The following is a 19,856-nucleotide window of genomic DNA, read 5'->3' as shown; positions in this document are numbered from 1 at the left end:
CAATCAATTTGTAAGCACCTACAGGATAATACATTATAAGTGGTAGTCCACACAGATTTGTAAAGAACAATCATGCCAAACCAACCTAATTTTCAATTTGTCAGGGTTACTGGCCTAGTGGATGGGGGGGAAGTTGTAGATGTGAGACATCTTGATTTTCCTAAGGCTTTCAACAGAGTCTCACAGGACATTCTCGTCAGCAAACGAGGTAAATGTAGTTTAGATGAAAATACTATAAGATGTGTGCTTAACTGGTTGAAAGCCCATACTCAAAGAGTAGTTATCAATGGTTTGCTGTCAAACTGGTAGGAGTTTCTTGCAGGGTCCCACAGGTGTCTGTTACTATTTGATATCGTCATTAGTGACTTGGTAAATATACTTATAAAATTTGTGGATGACACCAAACCGGGAGGGTTGCAAGCACACTGGAGGACAAGATTTGAATTCAAAATGACCTTAAAAATTGGAGAACTGGTCTGAAATCAACAAGATGAAATTAAATAAAGGTAAGTGAAGTATTTTGCACTTAGGAAGGAAAAAAATCAAATGCACAACTACAAAATGGAGACTAACTGGATAGGGGGTAGTACTGCTGAAAATAATGTAGGGGTTACTGTGGATCACAAATCAAATGAGTCAACAATGTGATGCTGCTATGAAAAAGGCTAATATTCTGGATGTATTAACAGGAGTGTTGTATGTAAGACACAAGTAGTAACTGTACTGGTCTACATGGCACTGATGAGGTCTCAGCTGAATTAGTGTGTCCAATTATGGGTGCCACACTTTAGAAAAGGTGTGCACAAATTGGAGAGGAGTCCAAAGGACAGCAATAAAAATGATAAAAGTTTCTAAATTCTAACCTATGAGAAAAGGTTAAAAGAACTGGATATGTTTAGTCTTGAGAAAAGAAGACAGAGGGGGGACTTGATAACAGTCTTCAAATAAGTTAAGTGCTGCTCTAAAGAGAAGAACTGTGATCAACTGTTCTCCATGTCCACTGAACGTAGGACAAGATGTAATAGAGTTAATTTGCAGCAAGGGATTTTAGGCTGAACATCAGAAAAAGCTAACTATAAGATTAGCTAAGTACAGTAAAACCTCAGATACAGACACTTCAGGAATGTGCATAACTCTGAAATGTTTGTAACTTTCAACAAAACGTTACGGTTGTTCTTGCAAAAGTTCACAACTGAACATTGACCAGGGTGGATAAAAATCAATGGTTAAAAAAATCAAATTTTTTTATTTAGATTGGATTTTTTTAATAAAATTTTGAGGAAAAAACTTATCTAAAGATAATTTTAAGATACATTATAGCTCAAAGATATCTCATTATAGAATAGGGATTATAAATTCTAATTCTATAGTATGAGACAATATATTCATGTAATGTTTAAGAAAAGTTTTGTAAATGAGTTCCAATAGTTCATGGATTAGGGACCCAATCTTATGGCGCTTCAGGAACTTCTGTATAGATTATTTAGGTTAATCTTTCTATCTACTTAATGGGACTCAGTCTAGAAGATACCATCAGAGATGCTTAGTTTTGCAGTTCTCAAACTGTGGATTTGTGTCTCCAGAGGTAACATGCTTGTTAACAGCAAAAATGGTTTTAAATAATATATACAGGTGAGAAATAACAAACCTCAACTCTATTGTCCATCTGCAAATTTGTGTACACAGAGTCAATCCCTTACCTCTCTCTAAAAGTGCAAAGTTTCAAAAAGTTCAATGAATAGAAGATTGTTGGGACGGAATAGATCTGGACAAGGAGAAGAAGTCTGGAGATAAATGTGAGAAGCAAGGGACATATGCTTGTTTTGTTAAAATATTATGTTTGCTGTTGAAGAAAAAAATCCAGAACACTTAACGTTGTTGTTTTAGTTAAATAAAACAATCATTCATTTTCTAATATAGGTGTCAAGCTAATCTGAAAAGTTTTCAAAATAAATCAGTTTAAAAATGTATAGAATGTACCTTCTAAAAATGAAACCTACATCTATCTCTGAGTTGTGAAGAATATGTATTAAGGTTAGAACAACCAAGAAGAATGCACTTTTATGTAGAAAACCATGATTAAATCGAGTCTTCCTGACTAGTGATTTAAATCATGATTTAAATCAATTTGACTTAAATCAAATCCACCCTGACATTGACTTAATATAGCTTTGAAACTGCTATGCAGAAGAAAAATGCTGCTTTTAATCTTAATTTAAATGAAACAATCACAGAAACAGTTTCCTTATCTTGTCAAATCTTTATTTTTTAAATTTTCCCTTTATATTTAATATTTTACATTTAACACAGTACTGTATTTCAATTTTAAGTAATTTCTCTTGCTTCTTTTTTAGTATTCATTATCCATGAAAAAATGCCACCACAAAAGCCCACCAATTTAAATGTCCATTCAAACAGCACTAAAAAACATGCTGCAGCAAAATGTACTGGTATGAGTTTTTATAATAACTTAAAAAAAAGTATCCAAACTTAACTTTCCTGCTTAAGTACTACAGGATAAACAACGCATATGTGAAAAAATCCTTTAATGGTACTCTACTTGAGGTTGCCAACATGGTTTTTTGCTGCCAAGGTGCATAGCTCTTGAAACATCATTAAGTTCATCAGTATAGCTTCAGGCTGTTGTTCATAAAAGCTCTTCCCTCTCATGTGAGCCAGAACCTCTTCTATGGCTCCCACCTGAAGGAGGGATTGGACTTTCTTGTTCCAACAGATGCTCGTGAGAAGGGTCACTGAAGAGGGACTGGGCGGCAGGAGGGAGGGCGGGAAGGAGGGATAGATAAAAAGAACTGGGTTATACCATCCAATATCATCTTGAGGACCCAGTGGTCCAATGTGATCTGAGTCCAGGCATCCAAGAACTGGGAAAGGTGGTTGGAAAATAATGGGGTAGCTGGATCTGATGCAGGGGGAATAGCAGTGCCAACCTCAAGCATCTTGTCAAAATGAGTTTTTTGATGATCCCAAGTGTCCAGGTCTGGATTGAGTGGGACCTGCCGATGAAGACAGGGGAGGAGGTCTGCATCTAAACCTCTATTTTTCCTCCTATGTTGGTCCTGCCTAGGAGGTGGACAGAAATAGTGACTTGTCTGCTGTGGCTTGTACTGCTTTCTTGACCCTGCCGGCACATAAAGTCCCAGGGATTTCAAAGCTGCTTTTGAGTCCTTGAGGCCATGCAGCCTACCATCCATTTGCTCCAAAAGGAGCAATGTTCCCTCAAACAGGAGGTGCTCAATAGTTTGTTGCACCTTGTTAGGTAGCCCCGAGGACTGCAACCACGAACTTCTCCGCACTGTCACCGCAGTGGTCACTGATCTGACCTGTATGGATTCTTATGGGCGAAGGTTCTTGAATTTCATCATGGACTCCCAAATATTAAAATCATAACAACCCAGCAAGATTCACTATGCAGAGTTGAAGGCCCCCCATGGAAAATGCCTTCTGTCTGAATAGGCCAGTTCCTTTGGTTCCTTTGACTTAGGCGTAGAGGCCATCTGTCCCTGGCGGTCCCTCTCATTGGTGACCACAACAACCAGGGATCCTGGGGGAGGGTGAGAAAAAAGGAATTTGTACCCCTTGTCTGGTACAAAATACTTGTGCTCTGTGTGCTTTGCTGTCTGAGGGAGAGAAGCAGGGGTTTGCCACAGTGCCTTGATTGGTTTCAAGATGGCAATAGAAAGTTACATATAAAACTAAATCAGTATATGCTTTCTAGACATTAAACTTAACAGGCTAACTTTCTGCCTAAAGAAGTTTCTCTCATGTTAAAAGTCTTTTACAGTGCTTCCAAACAGGTTGGGATCTGATTATCATGAACGTGATGACAATCCCTGATTACTTCCTCAGGTGCAGGATAAAGAGGTGTCTTTTTGCCTTACCCTTACATTCCCCAAAGTCATTGTTTGTCCCCAGAGTTAAGACAACCCCCCCCCCCCATGGTTTATTCCCTGCTGTGCTGTCTCCAGGAGGATTTCATATCCTCATGTTGACTTTGTATGCTAACAGGGTTTGGCTTCCATTGTGTTGACATATGATGTTTAATTTACACATGAACCATGGCAGAAAGGTGAATATACATCCTTTGTTTTGCAAAAACCCCTTTGTCAACTCTCCCTTGGAGACAGACTTTAAAATGTATTTTCAGTACATACACACAACTCCTTAAATATCATCCGTACATACATCTCACAACCACTATGAAGATCAGTATGACAAACTTTTATTAGAGACCTCACATGATATAATTTATGGAAAATACCATGAAAGCAGTGTGCTAGCTGTAGTGAATTTGTCAGGCCTGTTAGGAATTGCTGTTACAGAACTTTGAACCTTTTGACAGCTGGCACCAATGGGCCTCCGGATCACAAGTTTGGAATGCAACAATACAAAATGAAATTGTTGGAAATTTGTTATCAGAGGACCTCTCATACCGAGTCTATGCATCTTCAAGATGTGAAAAATTTTTATGTCACAATAAAAAATGTTGAAAAATTGAAAGTTCATATGCAGACATGAAATATTTTAAAATGTATTAATATAGCACACTGTGCAATGTGCTATGTGTGTTGATATAACAGCCAGAAATTTTCTAACAGGTCTGTAGATGCAAGCTACACCACGTTCAGTGTGAAGAATTTATTTTTCCCTCAAAGAAAATTCAGGCTTACTTGAAAAAAACTGAAGTCTAATTTCTTTAAACATAAATTAGTTTCTTTGATGCCACAAGAATACCAGTATTCTAACACATGGACACATTTGAAGCATGGATAATATTTTGGGAACACTCCTTTTAACACAAGATTGAAAATACAAAGCATTGCAAACATTCTTCCACTTAAAATTAGGCAGGAAGTGATGACACACTGGTTAACCTATGCCTCTCTTCAATGTATGAAGGATGTAGTGTGAACTCAATTCTAATGACACCACGACAAAGAATGGCAATTGCACCAAAGTATATATTGAAATGTTAGCATAAAGGAAGGGCTACAATGAGAACTACAACCATGTCAAGCTACCTACTGAGCTGTCTGTTTCAGGCCAGGTGTGGCTTCATACAAAAATGGAATGTCTTCAGATATTTCAGAACTGGATGTTGTCATGATAGGCAGTTTAGGTTTTATTTGAAATAAAGTTCAACTGAGGTGTGAGAGATGGGACATCCATCAATTCTTTAACTACATATTGTATTTTTGAGCATATACTATAGCTAACTCCTGCCCACTTTGAGCCTGTCCAGAAGAGACAACAACACTCCAGCAAGTCTAAGGCTGGCTGAATTAACATGAATAAAATCTCAGTTTGCTTGTTTTCTCTTTTCCTACCCAGTCTGCTTGAACTATACGTAGCACAGAGCAACAACAAAACAGTTACAGGAGATGTCTCATTAAAATAACTTTTTGAAAGCTTTCGTCTTTTCATTTATTTTTATTAACAAAAGAGATTTCATAACAAAAAGCCCAAACAGCCACTGGAATAATTGCATTAAGGACAGAATGCTATTCCCATAGTGTGTGAAGGTAATATGTGTGACAGGGAAAAGTTTAGAATAGTCTATTCAATATGCAGTTAACAGAGCAGACAAACAATATCTGCACCTATTTCAGATCCCCCGAAGTTTTTTTTGTTTGTTTTTAAAAGAATCCTATATCAACCAAAGCTTTGCAAATATCGTCTCTTACTGCTTTATCTCATAATAAGACCAGATTACTAGCGCATAAATTGGCACTTAATTGTATAATGTTATACCATACTTTAAAATAGATTTCAGGAGCAAAGCTATATATTTTGCTACATTCTCCATTAAGAATAAAATGTAAGTTCAAGAACTGTCAAAAAATAAAATCAGATAAACTATTTATTTTGAATCATAGACTTATGTAAGAAAGAAGAGTATATTTAATTTCACTAAGCCATACAAATCTAAGCATCACATTCAAATTGTAACTCTTAATGCACAAGTTAACTAGAATTACCTTAACAGAAGTTCTTTGGGTAACTTTTTGTTAATGGGGGCTTCATCACTGTTTGAGAAAACCTGAAAAAAGAAACGAAGTACATTATGAAAAAAACACTAGTTCATTAGGACAAGAAGAAAATTCATGCATTGTCTCTTCTTTTCTTTTTTTTAAACTCAACAAATCCTGCAAGTTTAGGCAACAGCACTATACCTAGTATCTAACAGCCTCCTTTTGAAACCCATAATTCAGGCTAAGATTTTGTCATGGTTATTTTTAGTAAAAGTCACGGACAATAAACAAAAATTCATGGAAGTCCATGACCTGTCCCTGACTTTTACTAAAAATAAGTGTGACAAAATGGGGGTGGAAGGGAGTCCAACACTCATGGCTGCTGTGGCTCTGGGGAGCAGTGGAGTCCCCATCACAGGCTGACAGCTCCAGCCCTGTTGCCACAGGGCTGAAGCAGAGAATGTCACAGAGGTCTCTGGAAGTCACAGACTCCATGTCTTACGTGACCTCTATTACATAACCTTAGCCTTACCCATAAGACACACATACTCCCCCACTACTGGGCCTGAATAAAGCTGCTACGTCTTCTGATTCCATCATGGATTGTTACCCAGATCTCTGAGACCTAGCTAGATAATGCTGCCAGCCCAATTTTGGCACACACAGGCCAGGTGTGCATTGCATGATCCACCCCTCTTATAAAAATGAAGAGTATGATTTTTTTCTGTTCTTGCTTCCAATGTGTACTGGGGAAAACAGCAGACGCAAGTTTATTTAAGCATCCATTCCATTTCCCGTGTCTCTGGAGAAAGATTCTGTGGGTGTATACAACCTAAAATGTCACATGAAAGATTTCCAGTTCTGAGATGCTGTTGGAGTTACTATGAATTACTGTCCTTTCAGATATCACACTGCACATTGATCACGATTCCAGTGGGCCAGCCCCTGCTTCCCAGGAAATGATGGACTCTAGATTTTATTCTCAGGGCTCAGATCAACTCCTGCAGGGCTGACCATACACTCACCCTCATCTTTGATTATTTCTAACCATCAGGTCACTGCTGTTGGGTGGCTATTTCAGCTCCTTGCACTGAAACACTATAAACCTCAAATATCAGTGCCTGAGCTGGTTTACTGCTTCAGAAGCGTAGAGATTAAATATACATATGTCAGTGCCATTTTTTAGTCGCTAATGTGGTAAGTAGGCCTTAACACACAATCATGTACTAATTTGTACTACAGCAGCATTTAGAAGAACCAAACAAGATTGAGACCCTATTAGGCTAGGTGTAGTTCAAACAAATAGTAAGAAATAATCCTTGCACCAAAGAACTTAATATAGACAGACAGTCAAAGGGTAAGAGAAAGGAAGTATTATTCCTGTTTTACAGATGGGGAACTGAAGCACAGAGAAAACCTGTGGGTAGATCTGAGAACTGAACCCAGATCCCCTGATTTACAGTCTGGGGCCTTAACTACACCACCATCTCATAATTGTATATGTGCAAAATTATTCCAGAAGAACTGTAACACCAAAGGAGAATGAGGCTGAAAGAATGACACTTCTTGTTATGTAGGATAGCACTACCAATTTACATATATGTGCCACTGTTTTATTGTATGCAAACACTGACATTTATCCTTTAACTAATAATTCCCCACATGTCCATTAATATGGGCATACACTTGTTATGAGAATGCAGCATGGCATTTAAGTAAATAAGGCATCAGAATAATAATACATATTTAAAGCAGTTACAACACATGCTCAGTACTTCAGCGATTTTTAATTCTCCATCACTTTCTGCATCAAAAAGCCATGTCATTATTAAAGACATACTACAAATTTGGGAAACTAAGCAATTCCTCTATTAGATCTTAAAACTCTAAAACTGCATTCAAATTACATTTCTGGCAACACTCCAAGGAAAAAATACTTCTGAGATGGATTTTTTTTTTAATTTACAGCTGGACTGACAAATTGTCTATCACATTTCAGCCCAATGTGATCTGATATGGCCAACAAATTAATCTTCAGGAATCCTGATTAATAATGGGAAAAATGTTCAACTTTTAGTATTGCACATAAGAAAGATAACCTCCATGAGCTAATTACACATGAAGTATTCACTTATCTAGTCCATCTGTTAATGAAAAGTAAGTCATACCTCAGTCATTCTGTTACAAAGTTTTCTTTACATAATATGTATTAGGTATTCTTGTGTGCCTCAGCTGCAAATGTCATATCATATAGTATTGTTTTTGTGGATTAAGAATATGTAGCCGAATGAAAATAGACACTTAAAGTGCTCTTTTACTCTGAAAAATATATTTAAAAATCTACAAACATGGTATTATGCAGGGCTCCATATTTGCATCTCAAGGACACCAAGATAAAATCTGCTCACTTTACAAGCAAAAACAACTTTTTAAAACCTCAAGTTCCCGATATCCAAAAGTCAAGTTACGCTCTCTTGCTCATCCATGGACCAGTAATCCTACCCCAACTAATACGTACTACAGGTGTAGTCATGGGACAAGTGAGATAAAATTCTTTAACTAAAATTTAACTTTCTGATGTGAAAGCATGAAAAAAAAAGGATTTTGCTTCTGTAAACATGTCCTGCAAACATATTAAAATCAATTAAGTCAAAGCAGCTATTTTCTTACTGAAATAAACAAACACAGTATATATGCATGATTGCATCTGTTCCAAGTCAGAAATAATCTGTTAAAATATTAAAAATGGAAACTATACCCAAGAAAGAAAATGAGCCAGAGTAATATGATACTTATCTGTGTTGTTCCTTACCAAACTGTGCCCTCCATTGCATTTTCTCCTCTGTAAACTCCACCCCCGCCAACCACCATGTGTTCAATGAATAAACAGCCTTTTCTCCTCAATCCATTAGGTTTTATTATGCACACAAACACACAGAGACAGCAAAGAAGAGTAAGATAACCTGGGGCAAAAGGGCTGATAACACTGAGGGAGGGGGAGGACAAGGAAAGCTTGCTTACAGATGCACTGCAATAACAAAGGTGTGGGAATGGGCACCTTCTGGTCCTTGTACCCTCCCCTGGTATTGGGTGCAAGGGATACCAAACTCCCCACCCTCCCCCCGCCTCATAGAACCTTTGGGGGAGGAGGATGTAGAACTGGGTGATGATGGCAGCAGGTCCAGCATAGGCTGCATCTATGCTGGACCTCTAGCATCCAGCAGCTGCCTTTCTCGAACTTCAACCAGACGCCTCAAAATGTCTGATTGCTCCTTCATAATCCGCAGAATCTCTTCCTGCGTGGCACACACTTGTTCCCTGCATGCTGTCCTGTCCATGTCCAGGTTATCGGACAGTGTAATCCTCCATGCTCCGAGCTCCATCTTGTCATTCTCAAAGGCGTGCACATTAACTCATTGAACATGTCCTCCCTCCCGAATCTTCTTTTTCTGCCTTCTAATCTCAGAAAGTCTCTGTCCCATTGGTGGAGGATGCATCAACCAACAAGGTTTCAGCTGCAAGGAATGCAAAGCACAAGGGTAGCACTGACAGTGCATACACTGTTTCTGGTGCACAGTTAATTTTTTAAATTAAAAATACACCCCTCAGTACACTTCTCTGCAAGCCACAGCGTAATCACAATCGCTGGCTATTGCAAGAGTCAGTTTGCTGCTCTAGCCACGATTAGTAAGGCCACAAGGCATGGGCGAGAGGTCTCTGCTGGTGCTTTTGTGAAGACATCCTTGGTCTCACAGGTTGGAACTTGAGAAAAGCCCCCTTTTCCCTGGATGGTGCTTGAGGACAGGCACCAGTGTAAAGCCCCCCAAACTGTTTTTCACTGGGTTCGGGGACGGAGGGAGACAAACAGGAAGCCGCTACCACCACCCGTTTTTTGTTTGTTTGTTTTCCTTCAATGCTGCTTGCAATATATGGTGATCCCTTCCAACCACAAACACAGCATATTTGGGAAAGTGTGGTTTTGTGTCCCAGATTTCACCAAACAGGGGGCAGTTTACTTGTTGAATTGTTTGCAGTTTAAGTGCTAGCACTGAAGACTTCCCCCATTTCCCCTAGGTGACTATATCCGATATCACTCTCCTGAGGGTAACAGAGGTGGCAAGAGAGCAAATGTTGCAACCATCTGAGTACGGATCTGGTCCTTATGCTGGAATGCTGTGTGCTGCAATGATGCCAGCAGAGTTAATACTGGAGTGGCGCGAGAAAGAGTCCTACCATGGTGGATGAAATAAGGCAGCCCTTCCCAGAAACCTTCTGCAAAGGACTGCAGAGTACCTTCATAAAAACTTCCTAGAGATCTCCATGGAGGATTCTGGGGCCATCCCCGTGCACATAAACAGTCTTTTTTGGAGAGCACCCTCTGCGTAGCTGGAGTGCCAACAACACCTACTACACCTACTTTTTAGTTCAGATTAAACACAAAAAATAATAGCATGTAACCCCTACAGTTAGATTGGAAATGTGTACTCACCAGAGGTGCCTTCCCTAGCATAATGCTCTGCTGCCAACTGCTCCTGTGAAGTGATGGGCTCCAGGGTTAAAAACTGTTCTTGGCTGTCGAGGAGAATCGATCCTCCGCCTGCCTGCCTCACAGTCTCCTCCTCCTCTTCCTTGTCAACAATGTCCTCATTGGGAGGTATCCAGAGCATTTTGGGGTAGTGGTAAGGTCACTGCCAAGAATCGCATGCAACTCCTCATAAAAGCAGCATGTCAGTAGGGCAGAACCAGAATGACTGTTCGCCTCCGTTGTCTTCTGATACGCTTGCCAAAGCTCCTTTATTTTCACGCGGCACTGCTGCATGTCCCTAGTGTAGCCCTTCTCCCCCATGCCCCATGCAATCTTGGCATAGATGTCAGCATTTCTTCTGCTGTATCGGAGCTCTCCCTGCACAGACTCTTTTCCCCACACAGCAATAAGATCCACTACCTCCTGTGTACTCCATGCTGTAGCGTGTTTGCGGCCTTGAGTCTCCACAATTAGCTGTGCTGGCAAGCTCTCTGCACTGATCAAACAGGAAATGAAAATTCAAAAGTTCCTGGGTCTTTAACAGGGGAGCGGTATTTCCTGTGTACCTGGCTGACGTGCAGTGCAGTTGAAAGTGCTCTCCAGAGCAGTCACAATGGAGCACTGTGGGACACCTCCTGGAGGCCAATTCATTCGAATTACACACCACAGTGTTTACACTATCCCCATGTCGACCCATGGGTGTCGAATCAAGCGCTACACCTCTCGCAAAGGTGGCATACAAAAGTCAACTTTCAGGCCACTTAGGTCAGCGGAAAGGACTCAGTGTAGACACATACATTATTAGATCGCTTTAACGAGGCTTATGTTGACCTAAATTTGTAGTGTAGACCAGGCCTTTGATTCAGATTAGTTGCCTTGTACACCATAAACATTTAGTCAGCCAGATTTACAAATATCTCCTTTTTACTACCCTCTACTGTTATGACAATATTTGATATTTTATGGCATCAGTATTATTGTTTAAATCAGATGTTCAGATACTCTGGTGATGAATATGGTATAAATAGCTAACAGTAACCACTATTATCTATTGCTACCAGAGCTCAAGATAGCTCTTTCTTCAGTTCTACTCAATATGCATACCACTCAGATTCTCAAATTAATTTAGAACATGTAAAACACCCACAATAATCCAGACCAGATGTCCCCCCGAGACCTTCTGTTCCAGTATAGCAGAAAGAAGGTTATTGTACTTATAATACCAGATTATCCAAATGTATTGGGAGGAGGAGACAATCAGAAACTACTGATAATCAGAATGTCAGATAAATTTAAACATTCTGTGGGGAGAGGGTGCAAGTGGGGCCCACACCTGGCATCTGGCGGAGGTGGGGATGCAAGTGGCTAGGTTGGGGGCGCTCCATAACTGGGCTCTGAGGGGCGGCACAGGGTACATGAGAGTGCCTGGACTCGGAGAGACCACAGGTAGGCTATGATGGGGACAGGGTGCATGCCAGTGAATGGCTGGGGGGGGCCCACAGCTGGGTTCTTGGGGATATGGGGTGCGCGCAAGTGTCTGGACTAGGGGGCACCCAGCAGCTGAGCTCTGTGGGGAGGGGGAGAGGTGTCTGGCCCCCCTACTGGGCTCTCTATTCCTGGAGGAATTATTTTGTGTCAGTACTGTTACAGACATAGTTGCTGAGAGATATTTTGAAATAAATTACCAAAATAATTGAAACTGGTGTGATTATAGTGTTATTTTGACAAATAAAATATGCAGAATTTTAAAATATTGTGCGCATAATATTTTGGCACAGAATTCCCCCAGTAGTATATGTATCCATCTTTGCAGACATGAGCTGCTGCAGGTACGCACCAAACTGTGGACATTGAGGGATAACTGAATCTTCACAAATATGCTAAGAGAGTTCGTTGGGAGAAGACACTTCCTCCTCTGCTCTTGGGGGAGGGAGGAGAGGAGGGCTGGCACAGTGGAAAGTTACCGAAACACCGAACAAAGAAGGTTAGGTGTTGGAAGGAAGTTTGGGCAGGAGGAAGGGAAGGAAGAGCACGCACATACAGCCAAAGTGAGAGGAGGTGAGCTGGGTGAGAAGACTCCATGTTTCAACACACAACCCATGCTCTGCAGCAGAAAAACCTGAACAACCCAGAGGATCCAGCCTCCATCTCAAAGAATGCTCTGGAGTGGTGTGAAAACAGGCAGGGAAGTGTGTATAGGGTTTATTATTTTGTATGGACCTGTGTATATCTCGGTCTATTAAAGAGCAATAATGTGTTAGACTCTGGACAAAGAATGTGTGTGTGTTATATGCTTTACACTTCCACAGGCCTCCTGAGAGTGTTAAAAGTTAACCTAGAACATTCACACCTTTGGGTGGAGTTCTGGGAGAGGGTGTGTTTAGTTACAAGGGAGTCAGGCTAGGCAGCAGGACGGTTGGTTCCAGCACTCAGGAGCAGGTGCTTTAACAAAGTAATCTTGGTGCAGAGAAGGAAGAACTACTAGATACAGCAGTCATCTTAACTTGCTCTAGATATCTAATATACTTTCACAGAGTTGTTTAAACAGCACCATAATTCATTTAAACTGCAAAGGGCTTATTTAGCACTTTAGCCTTTTACACATTGATATAAACTAAAGAGGCATGAAACAATCTTACTGAAAGTTATATAAATTTTTCAACGTTACTGTGTTAACTTTTCAGGAGAGGGCTGTGAGTAATTAGGTAACTGATTCAAAAGCAGTCTAGGTAAATAAATAACCAATATTTAGTTCTATTTGACCATTGGGAGGCAAGAGGGGAGGACTCCTGCCTCATACTGAGAAAGCAGGACAATCAGCAAGTTATCTTACGTGCCTATACACAAATGGAAGAAGCCTGGGAAACTAGCAGAGAGATCTGGAAGTCCTGGCACAGTCGTGGAATTATGATGTGATTGGAATAACAGAGACTTAGTGGGATAACTCACATGACTGTCATAGATGGATATAAACTGTTCAGGAAGGACAGGCAGGGCAGAAAAGTTGGGAGAGTTGCACTGTATGTAAGAGAGCAGTATGACCGCTCAGAGTTCCAGTATGAAACTGCAGAAAAACCTGAGAGTCTCTGGATTAAGGTTAGAAGTGTGAGCAACAAGGGTGATGTCGTGATAGGAGTCTGCTATAGACCATCAGACCAGGGGGATGAGGTGGACGAGGCTTTCTTCAGGCAACTAACAGAAGTTACTAGATCACAGGCCCTGGTTCTCATGGGGGACTTCAATCACCCTGATATCTGCTGGGAGAGCAATACAGCAGTGCACAGACAATCCAGGAAGATTTTGGAAAGTGCAGAGGACAATTTCCTGGTGCAAGTGCTGGAGGAACCAACTAGGGGCAGAGCTCTTCTTGACCTGCTGCTCACAAACCCGGGAAGAATGCAAAAGTGGATGGGAACCTGCGAGGCAGTGACCATGAGATGGTCGAGTTCAGGATCCTGACACAAGGAAGAAAGGAGAGCAGCAGAATCCAGACAATGGACTTCAGAAAAGGAGACTCTGACTCCCTCAAGGAACTGATGGGCAGGATACCCTGGGAGAATAACATGAAGGGGAAAAGAATCCAGGAGAGCTGGCTGTCTTTTAAAGAATCCTTATTGAGGTTGCAGGAACAAACCATCCCGATGTGTAGAAAGAATAGTAAATATGGCAGGCGACCAGCTTGGCTTAACAGTGAACTCCAGAAGCTTACAAGAAGTGGAAGCTTGGACAAATGACCAGGGAGGAGTATAAAAATATTGCTCAGGCATGCAGGAGTAAAATCAGGAAAGCCAAATCACACTTGGAGTTGCAGCTGGTAAGGGATGATAAGAGTAACAAAAAGGGTTTCTACAGGTATGTTAGCAACAAGGAGGAGGTCAGGAAAAGTGTGGGCCCCTTACTGAATGGGGGAGGCAAACTAGTGACAGAGGATGTGGAAAAAGCTAATGTACTAAATGCTTTTTTTGCCTCTGTCTTCACAAACAAGGTCAGCTCCCAGACTACTGCACTGGGCAGCACAGTATGGGGAGGATATAACCAGCCCTCTCTGGAGAAAGAAGCGGTTCAGGACTATTTAGAAAAGCTGGACAAGCACAAGTCCATAGGGCTGGATGCACTGCATCCAAGGGCGCTAAAGGAGTTGGCGAATGTGACTGCAGAGCTATTGGCCATTATGTTTGAAAACTCATGGAGATCGGGGGAGCTCCTGGATGACTGGAAAAAGGCTAATGTAGTGCCCATCTTTAAAAAAGGGGAAAAGGAGGATCTGGGGAACAGACCAGTCAGCCTCACCTCAGTCCCTGGAAAAATCATGGAGCAGGTCCTCAAGGAATCAATTTTGAAGCACTTCAAGGAGAGGAAAGTGATCAGGAACAGTCAGCATGGATTCACCAAGGGCAAGTCATGCCTGACTAACCTAATTGCCTTCTATGATGAGATGACTGGCTCTGTGGATGAGGGGAAGACAGTGGATGTGCTATTCCTTGACTTTTGATATGGTCTCCCACAGTATTCTTGTCAGCAAGTTAAAGAAGTGTGGGCTGGATGAATGGACTATCAGGTGGATAGAAAGCTGGCTAGATCATCGAGCTCAACAGGTAGTAACCAATGGTTCCATGTCTAGTTGGCAGCCGGTATCAAATGGAGTGCCCCAAGGGTCGGTCCTGGGACCAGTTTTGTTCAATATCTTCATTAACGATCTGGAGGATGGCGTGGATTGCACCCTCAGCAAGTTTGCAGATGACACTAAACTGGGAGGAGTGGTAGATATGTTGGAGGGTAGGGATAGGATACAGAGGGACTAGACAAATAGAGGATTGGGCCAAAAAAAATCTGATGAGGTTCAACAAGGACAAGTGCAGAGTCCTGCACTTAGGACAGAAGAATCCCATGCACTGCTACAGGCTGGGGACCAACTGGATAAACAGCAGTTCTGCAAAAAAGGACCTGGAGATTACAGTGGATGAGAAGTTGGATATGAGTCAACAGCGTGCCCTTGTTGCCAAGGAGGCTAACAGCATTTTGGGCTGTATAAGTAGGAACACTGCCAGCAGATCGAGGGACATGATCATTCCCCTCTATTCAGCATTGGTGAGGCCTCATCTGGAGTACTGTGTCCAGTTTTGGGCCCTGCACTACAAGAAGGTTGTGGAAAAATTGGAAAGAGTCCAGCGCAGAGCAACAAAAATGATTAGGGGGCTGGAGCACATGATTTATGAGAAGCTGAGGGAACAGGGATTATTTAGTCTGCAGAAGAGAAATAGAATGAAGGGGGATTTGATAACTACTTTCAACTACCTGAAAAGGGGTTCCAAAGAGGATGGATCTAGACTGTTCTCAGTGGTACCAGATGACAGAACGAGGAGTAATGGTCTCAAGTTGCAGTGGGGGAGGTTTAGGTTGGATATTAGGAAAAACTTTTTCACTAGGAGGGTGGTGAAGCACTGGAATGAGTTACCTAGGGACGTGGCGGAATCTCTTTCCTTAGAGGTTTTAAGGTCAGGCTTGACAAAGCCCTGGCTGGATGATTTAGTTGGGGATTGGTCCTGCTTTGAATAGGGGGTTGGACTAGATGACCTCCTGAGGTCCCTTCCAACCCTGATATTCTATGATTCTATGTGTTTTAGTTGTGGAGGCTTAGTCCTGTTCCTAGTACTACAGAATCCACATCAGTACTGTGTTACCAATATTTAAATAGGAGGCTCTCAAAAAATTTTCCTGTAACCTATAAATGTACTTTCTCTCATAACCAAGGAGGGAGGCAAAATAATTGGGCAAATGTTTAATATAGGATGTAGCATACTGGATCAGACCAGTGGTCCATCTCGTCCAGTATCCTGTCTCCAGAGACCAGCATAACTCTGCAATAGGCATATGTGAAATAATCTGTCCCCACACAAAGATTTCAACCTGATGTCTAATAATTAGGGATTTGTTTAAGCCCTGAAGCACAAGTTTTAAAGTTATTGTCATTATTTATAATTATCATAGTTTCAGGGTTAAGTGCATCTTTGACATACACACCCCAGGTCTTCCTTGAGGGCACCCAAATCCTTGGGGGCAGAGACTTATTTCTTTCCCCTTTCAGACCAGGGGTTTAGGCTTGCAATCCTTCTGCACTTCAATATGAGTTTGAAACTGACCTGGTATCAGCACCTGTGATTATCTCTTTCTCCTAGGGCTAGCATAGTGTACACCAATTACTAACCAGTCTTCAAAGCATATTATATTCTTAGGGCAAAAGCATTACGAAGAAAACATATCTAAAAACCTACATGCATGCTGAAAGATTACCAGAGGTCATCTCCAACTCCAATGTAGACCTCTGGTAGATATTAGTCTTTCAAACCCCAAAACTGGGTTTGCCCCCTTGATTACAAGTTCATATCAGTGTTTAGATCAGGAACCAGATACCAACTAGACAGTTCAGTTATACCAGGGGTCTCAAATATGCGGCCCGCAGGCCAGCCCACCAAGCTCCCTGCATGCCCCCCACCCTCAGTTACTTCCTGTTGCCGCCAAACTCCCCTCACCCCCGTCCCCCCCAAGTTATTTTATATGGCAGCTAAGCTCCCCGCGCGCTGCTCCCCAATGTTTGGGGCTGAGTCTCTCCCCCGGCCACACCTGCCACCCCCACGCACCTCCCGCAAGTGTCCCCCAGCCTCACTTGCGGCCCCCTCACCGCGGAGCCTGCAGCTCACGCTGACTCCGCTCGGCTCTGCTGGCTTCCAGCATCACCTGCTGCCACAGGGTCCTAGTGCCCCCCTACACTAGGGCCAGGGCAGGCTGCCTTAGTCCTGACCCTCTCCAATGCCCCAAACCACTCATCTCCAGCCCCACAGCCCTCACCCCTGCACCCCCTCCTATCCCCAAACTCCATCCCAAAGCTGCACCCCCACCCCTGCCCAGCCTGGAGCCTGCACCCAGCCCCAAACTCCATCCCAGAGTCTGCACCCCAGACCCCCCTCCTCCACCCAAACTCCCTCCCAGAGCCTTAGGCAGGTGGGGGCGGAGTTTGGGGGAGGGCAGGTTCTGGGCACCACCAACATTTCTACAAACCTGCCACCCCTGGAAGAGGCAGAGCAGGAGTGGAGTGGTGGTGCAGTGTGGGGGCTTTACTGAGTGTATATATTTTATTAAAGCCGCTTGGAAATGACTTCATCGAAAAAAAGAACACTCATGGAAGAAAAGAGAGTTTTTCAAGACAAATGGGAAAATTTATACTTTTTCACAGCGGTAAAAGATAACATTCAATGCCTTATTTGTCAGCAAACTATTGCTGTTCCCAAGGAATGTAACGTGCGTCGCCACTATAACATGATGCACCATGAAAAATATGATGCGTTCACTGGAAAAATCCGAGAGGAAAAAGTTCAGCAACATAAGGCAGCATTTGCCAAGCAAAGAAATTTCTTTCCGGGGATTAACAAGTCTAGCGAAGATTCAGTAAGAGCAAGTTTTGTGATAAGCGAAATGATAGCAAAATCATCACAACCTGTTACAGAAGGCTTGCTCGTAAAATAATGTCTTATGAAGGCCAGCAAAATTTTATGTCCTGATAGGAAGAAAGTTTTTTGAAGGCATAAGCTTGTCTGCCAATATAGTTGCCTGCAGGATAACGGATTTAGCTGATAATGTGCAAAAACAATTGATTCAAATGGCAAAAGACTTCGAAGCATTTTCAATTGCTCTTGATGAGAGTATAGATGTATCAGATACCGCACAACGTGCAGTGTTCATTAGAGGTGTGGACTGCAATTTGAATATAACTGAAGAATTGCTAGACTTAATGCCACTGAAGGGTACCACAACAGGACATGACTTATTTCAAGGACTGGAAGAGTGCATTGAAAAAGCTGCGCTGCCATGGAACAAACTCATATCTTTGGCTATGGATGGCATGCCATCAATGTGCTCTGAAAACGCTGGTGTGGTTGGATTATTGAAGACCAAACTGAACAGCCTCAATATACCAGGAATTAGCTTCACCAGTATACATAGTATTTTGCACCAAGAAGCCCCGTGTAGTAAAAGTCTACAAATAAAGGAAGTTATGGACGTAGTTGTAAAAACTGTTAATTTTATACGTGCACGAGGGCTGAATTGACAGTTCACTTCTTTTCTAGCAAGTATGGACATTGAATCTAGGGAACTTCTGTATCATACTCAAGTTAGATGGCTGAGTCGTAGAAATGTTTTGAAGCTTTTTTTGCACTTAGAGAGGAGATTGATTCCTTCATGAAAATGAAAAACAAGGAGGTTCCACAGCTTGCTGATTCCACTTTTATCTGCAACCTTGCTTTTCTAACAGATGTAACTAATCACCTCAATGCACTGAACTTGAAACTTCAGGGTAGAAAACGTGATAACACAGATGTATGACAGTGTTAAGTCATTCAAAGTCAAGCTTTATGGGGGAAACAGCTGACTGCTGGCAATTTGGTTCATTTCTCAACTGAATTCCTTAGGAAAAGTTGAACCCAAATCCTTGAAAGAATATGCAGAGATCATTTCTAACTTACACAAACAGTTTGATGTGCGGTTTAAAGATTTCAAGGCACTTGAACCACATTTTCAACTTTTTTCCACACCATTTGCTGTTGAAATTGACTATGATGCAGAAGAAATGCAGATGGAGTTAGTGGAGCTTCAGTGTGACACTGTTTTGAAGCAGAAGTATACAGCTGGAATTCCAGAATTCTACAGGTTTCTTTCACAAGAAAGATCTCCCATGTTATTCTCTGATTCCACAAGGATAATGGCAATGTTTGGAAGTACATATATATGTGAACAGTTTTTCTCTTCCATGAAGATTAACAAATCTGTGTTAAGGTCAAGGCTCATTGATGAACATTTGAAAGCAACACTGAGATTGGTTTCGTCTCAAGATATCAAACCCAATACTGATGCTCTGGTTGATGCAAAACGCTGCCAGCTAAGTGGCTAAAAATGAAATGATTGTCAAAATTAGCACTGACTTTTCACATTACAGTTAAAGAAGTTAATAAAAAAGTTAATAAATTGACTTTTAATAGCATACTATATTTTACTATACTATACTACTATATTACTCTTCTTTTTTTTTCTGCCTACCTCCAGGCGCTTCCCACCGCCAAGCAGCTGTTGGTGGCGCTTAGCACTTTCCAAGAGGGACGGGGGAGGAGTGGGGAGTCACGCGCTCAGGGGAGGAAGTAGAGAAGAGATAGGGCATAGGCGAGGCCTCATGGAAGGCATGGAGTGGGGGCGGGGCCAGGGGCAGTGAGGGGGGGTGTCAGTGATGCGGCCCTCGGGCCAATGCACTAGTCCTCATGTGGCCGTCCTGGTCATTTGAGTTTGAGACCTCT

The 19,856-nt window shown here is 41.9% G+C and overlaps 1 protein-coding gene across 11 annotated transcripts in view; it reads right to left on the bottom strand.

The window, feature by feature from the left end:
- The window catches only part of FBXL2 (F-box and leucine rich repeat protein 2), a 160,985-nt gene that overhangs the window by 122,605 nt on the left and 18,524 nt on the right, over positions 1–19,856 (bottom strand). For all 11 annotated transcript variants that reach the window (XR_005594259.1, XR_005594258.1, XR_005594260.1 and 8 more), the window contains exon 2: positions 5,997–6,058. Coding sequence is in view for 3 of the 11 variants with exons in the window: in XM_039525430.1 (XP_039381364.1) it covers positions 5,997–6,058 (62 nt within the window). In the remaining 8 variants the exon portion in view is untranslated. The remainder of the gene's footprint in view (positions 1–5,996; positions 6,059–19,856) is intronic.

Source organism: Mauremys reevesii, linkage group 2 (assembly GCF_016161935.1).
Source record: "Mauremys reevesii isolate NIE-2019 linkage group 2, ASM1616193v1, whole genome shotgun sequence".
NCBI lineage: Eukaryota > Metazoa > Chordata > Testudines > Geoemydidae > Mauremys > Mauremys reevesii.
Note: the sequence above shows the minus strand (reverse complement) of the source record. Positions and strands in the feature narration are given on the sequence as shown.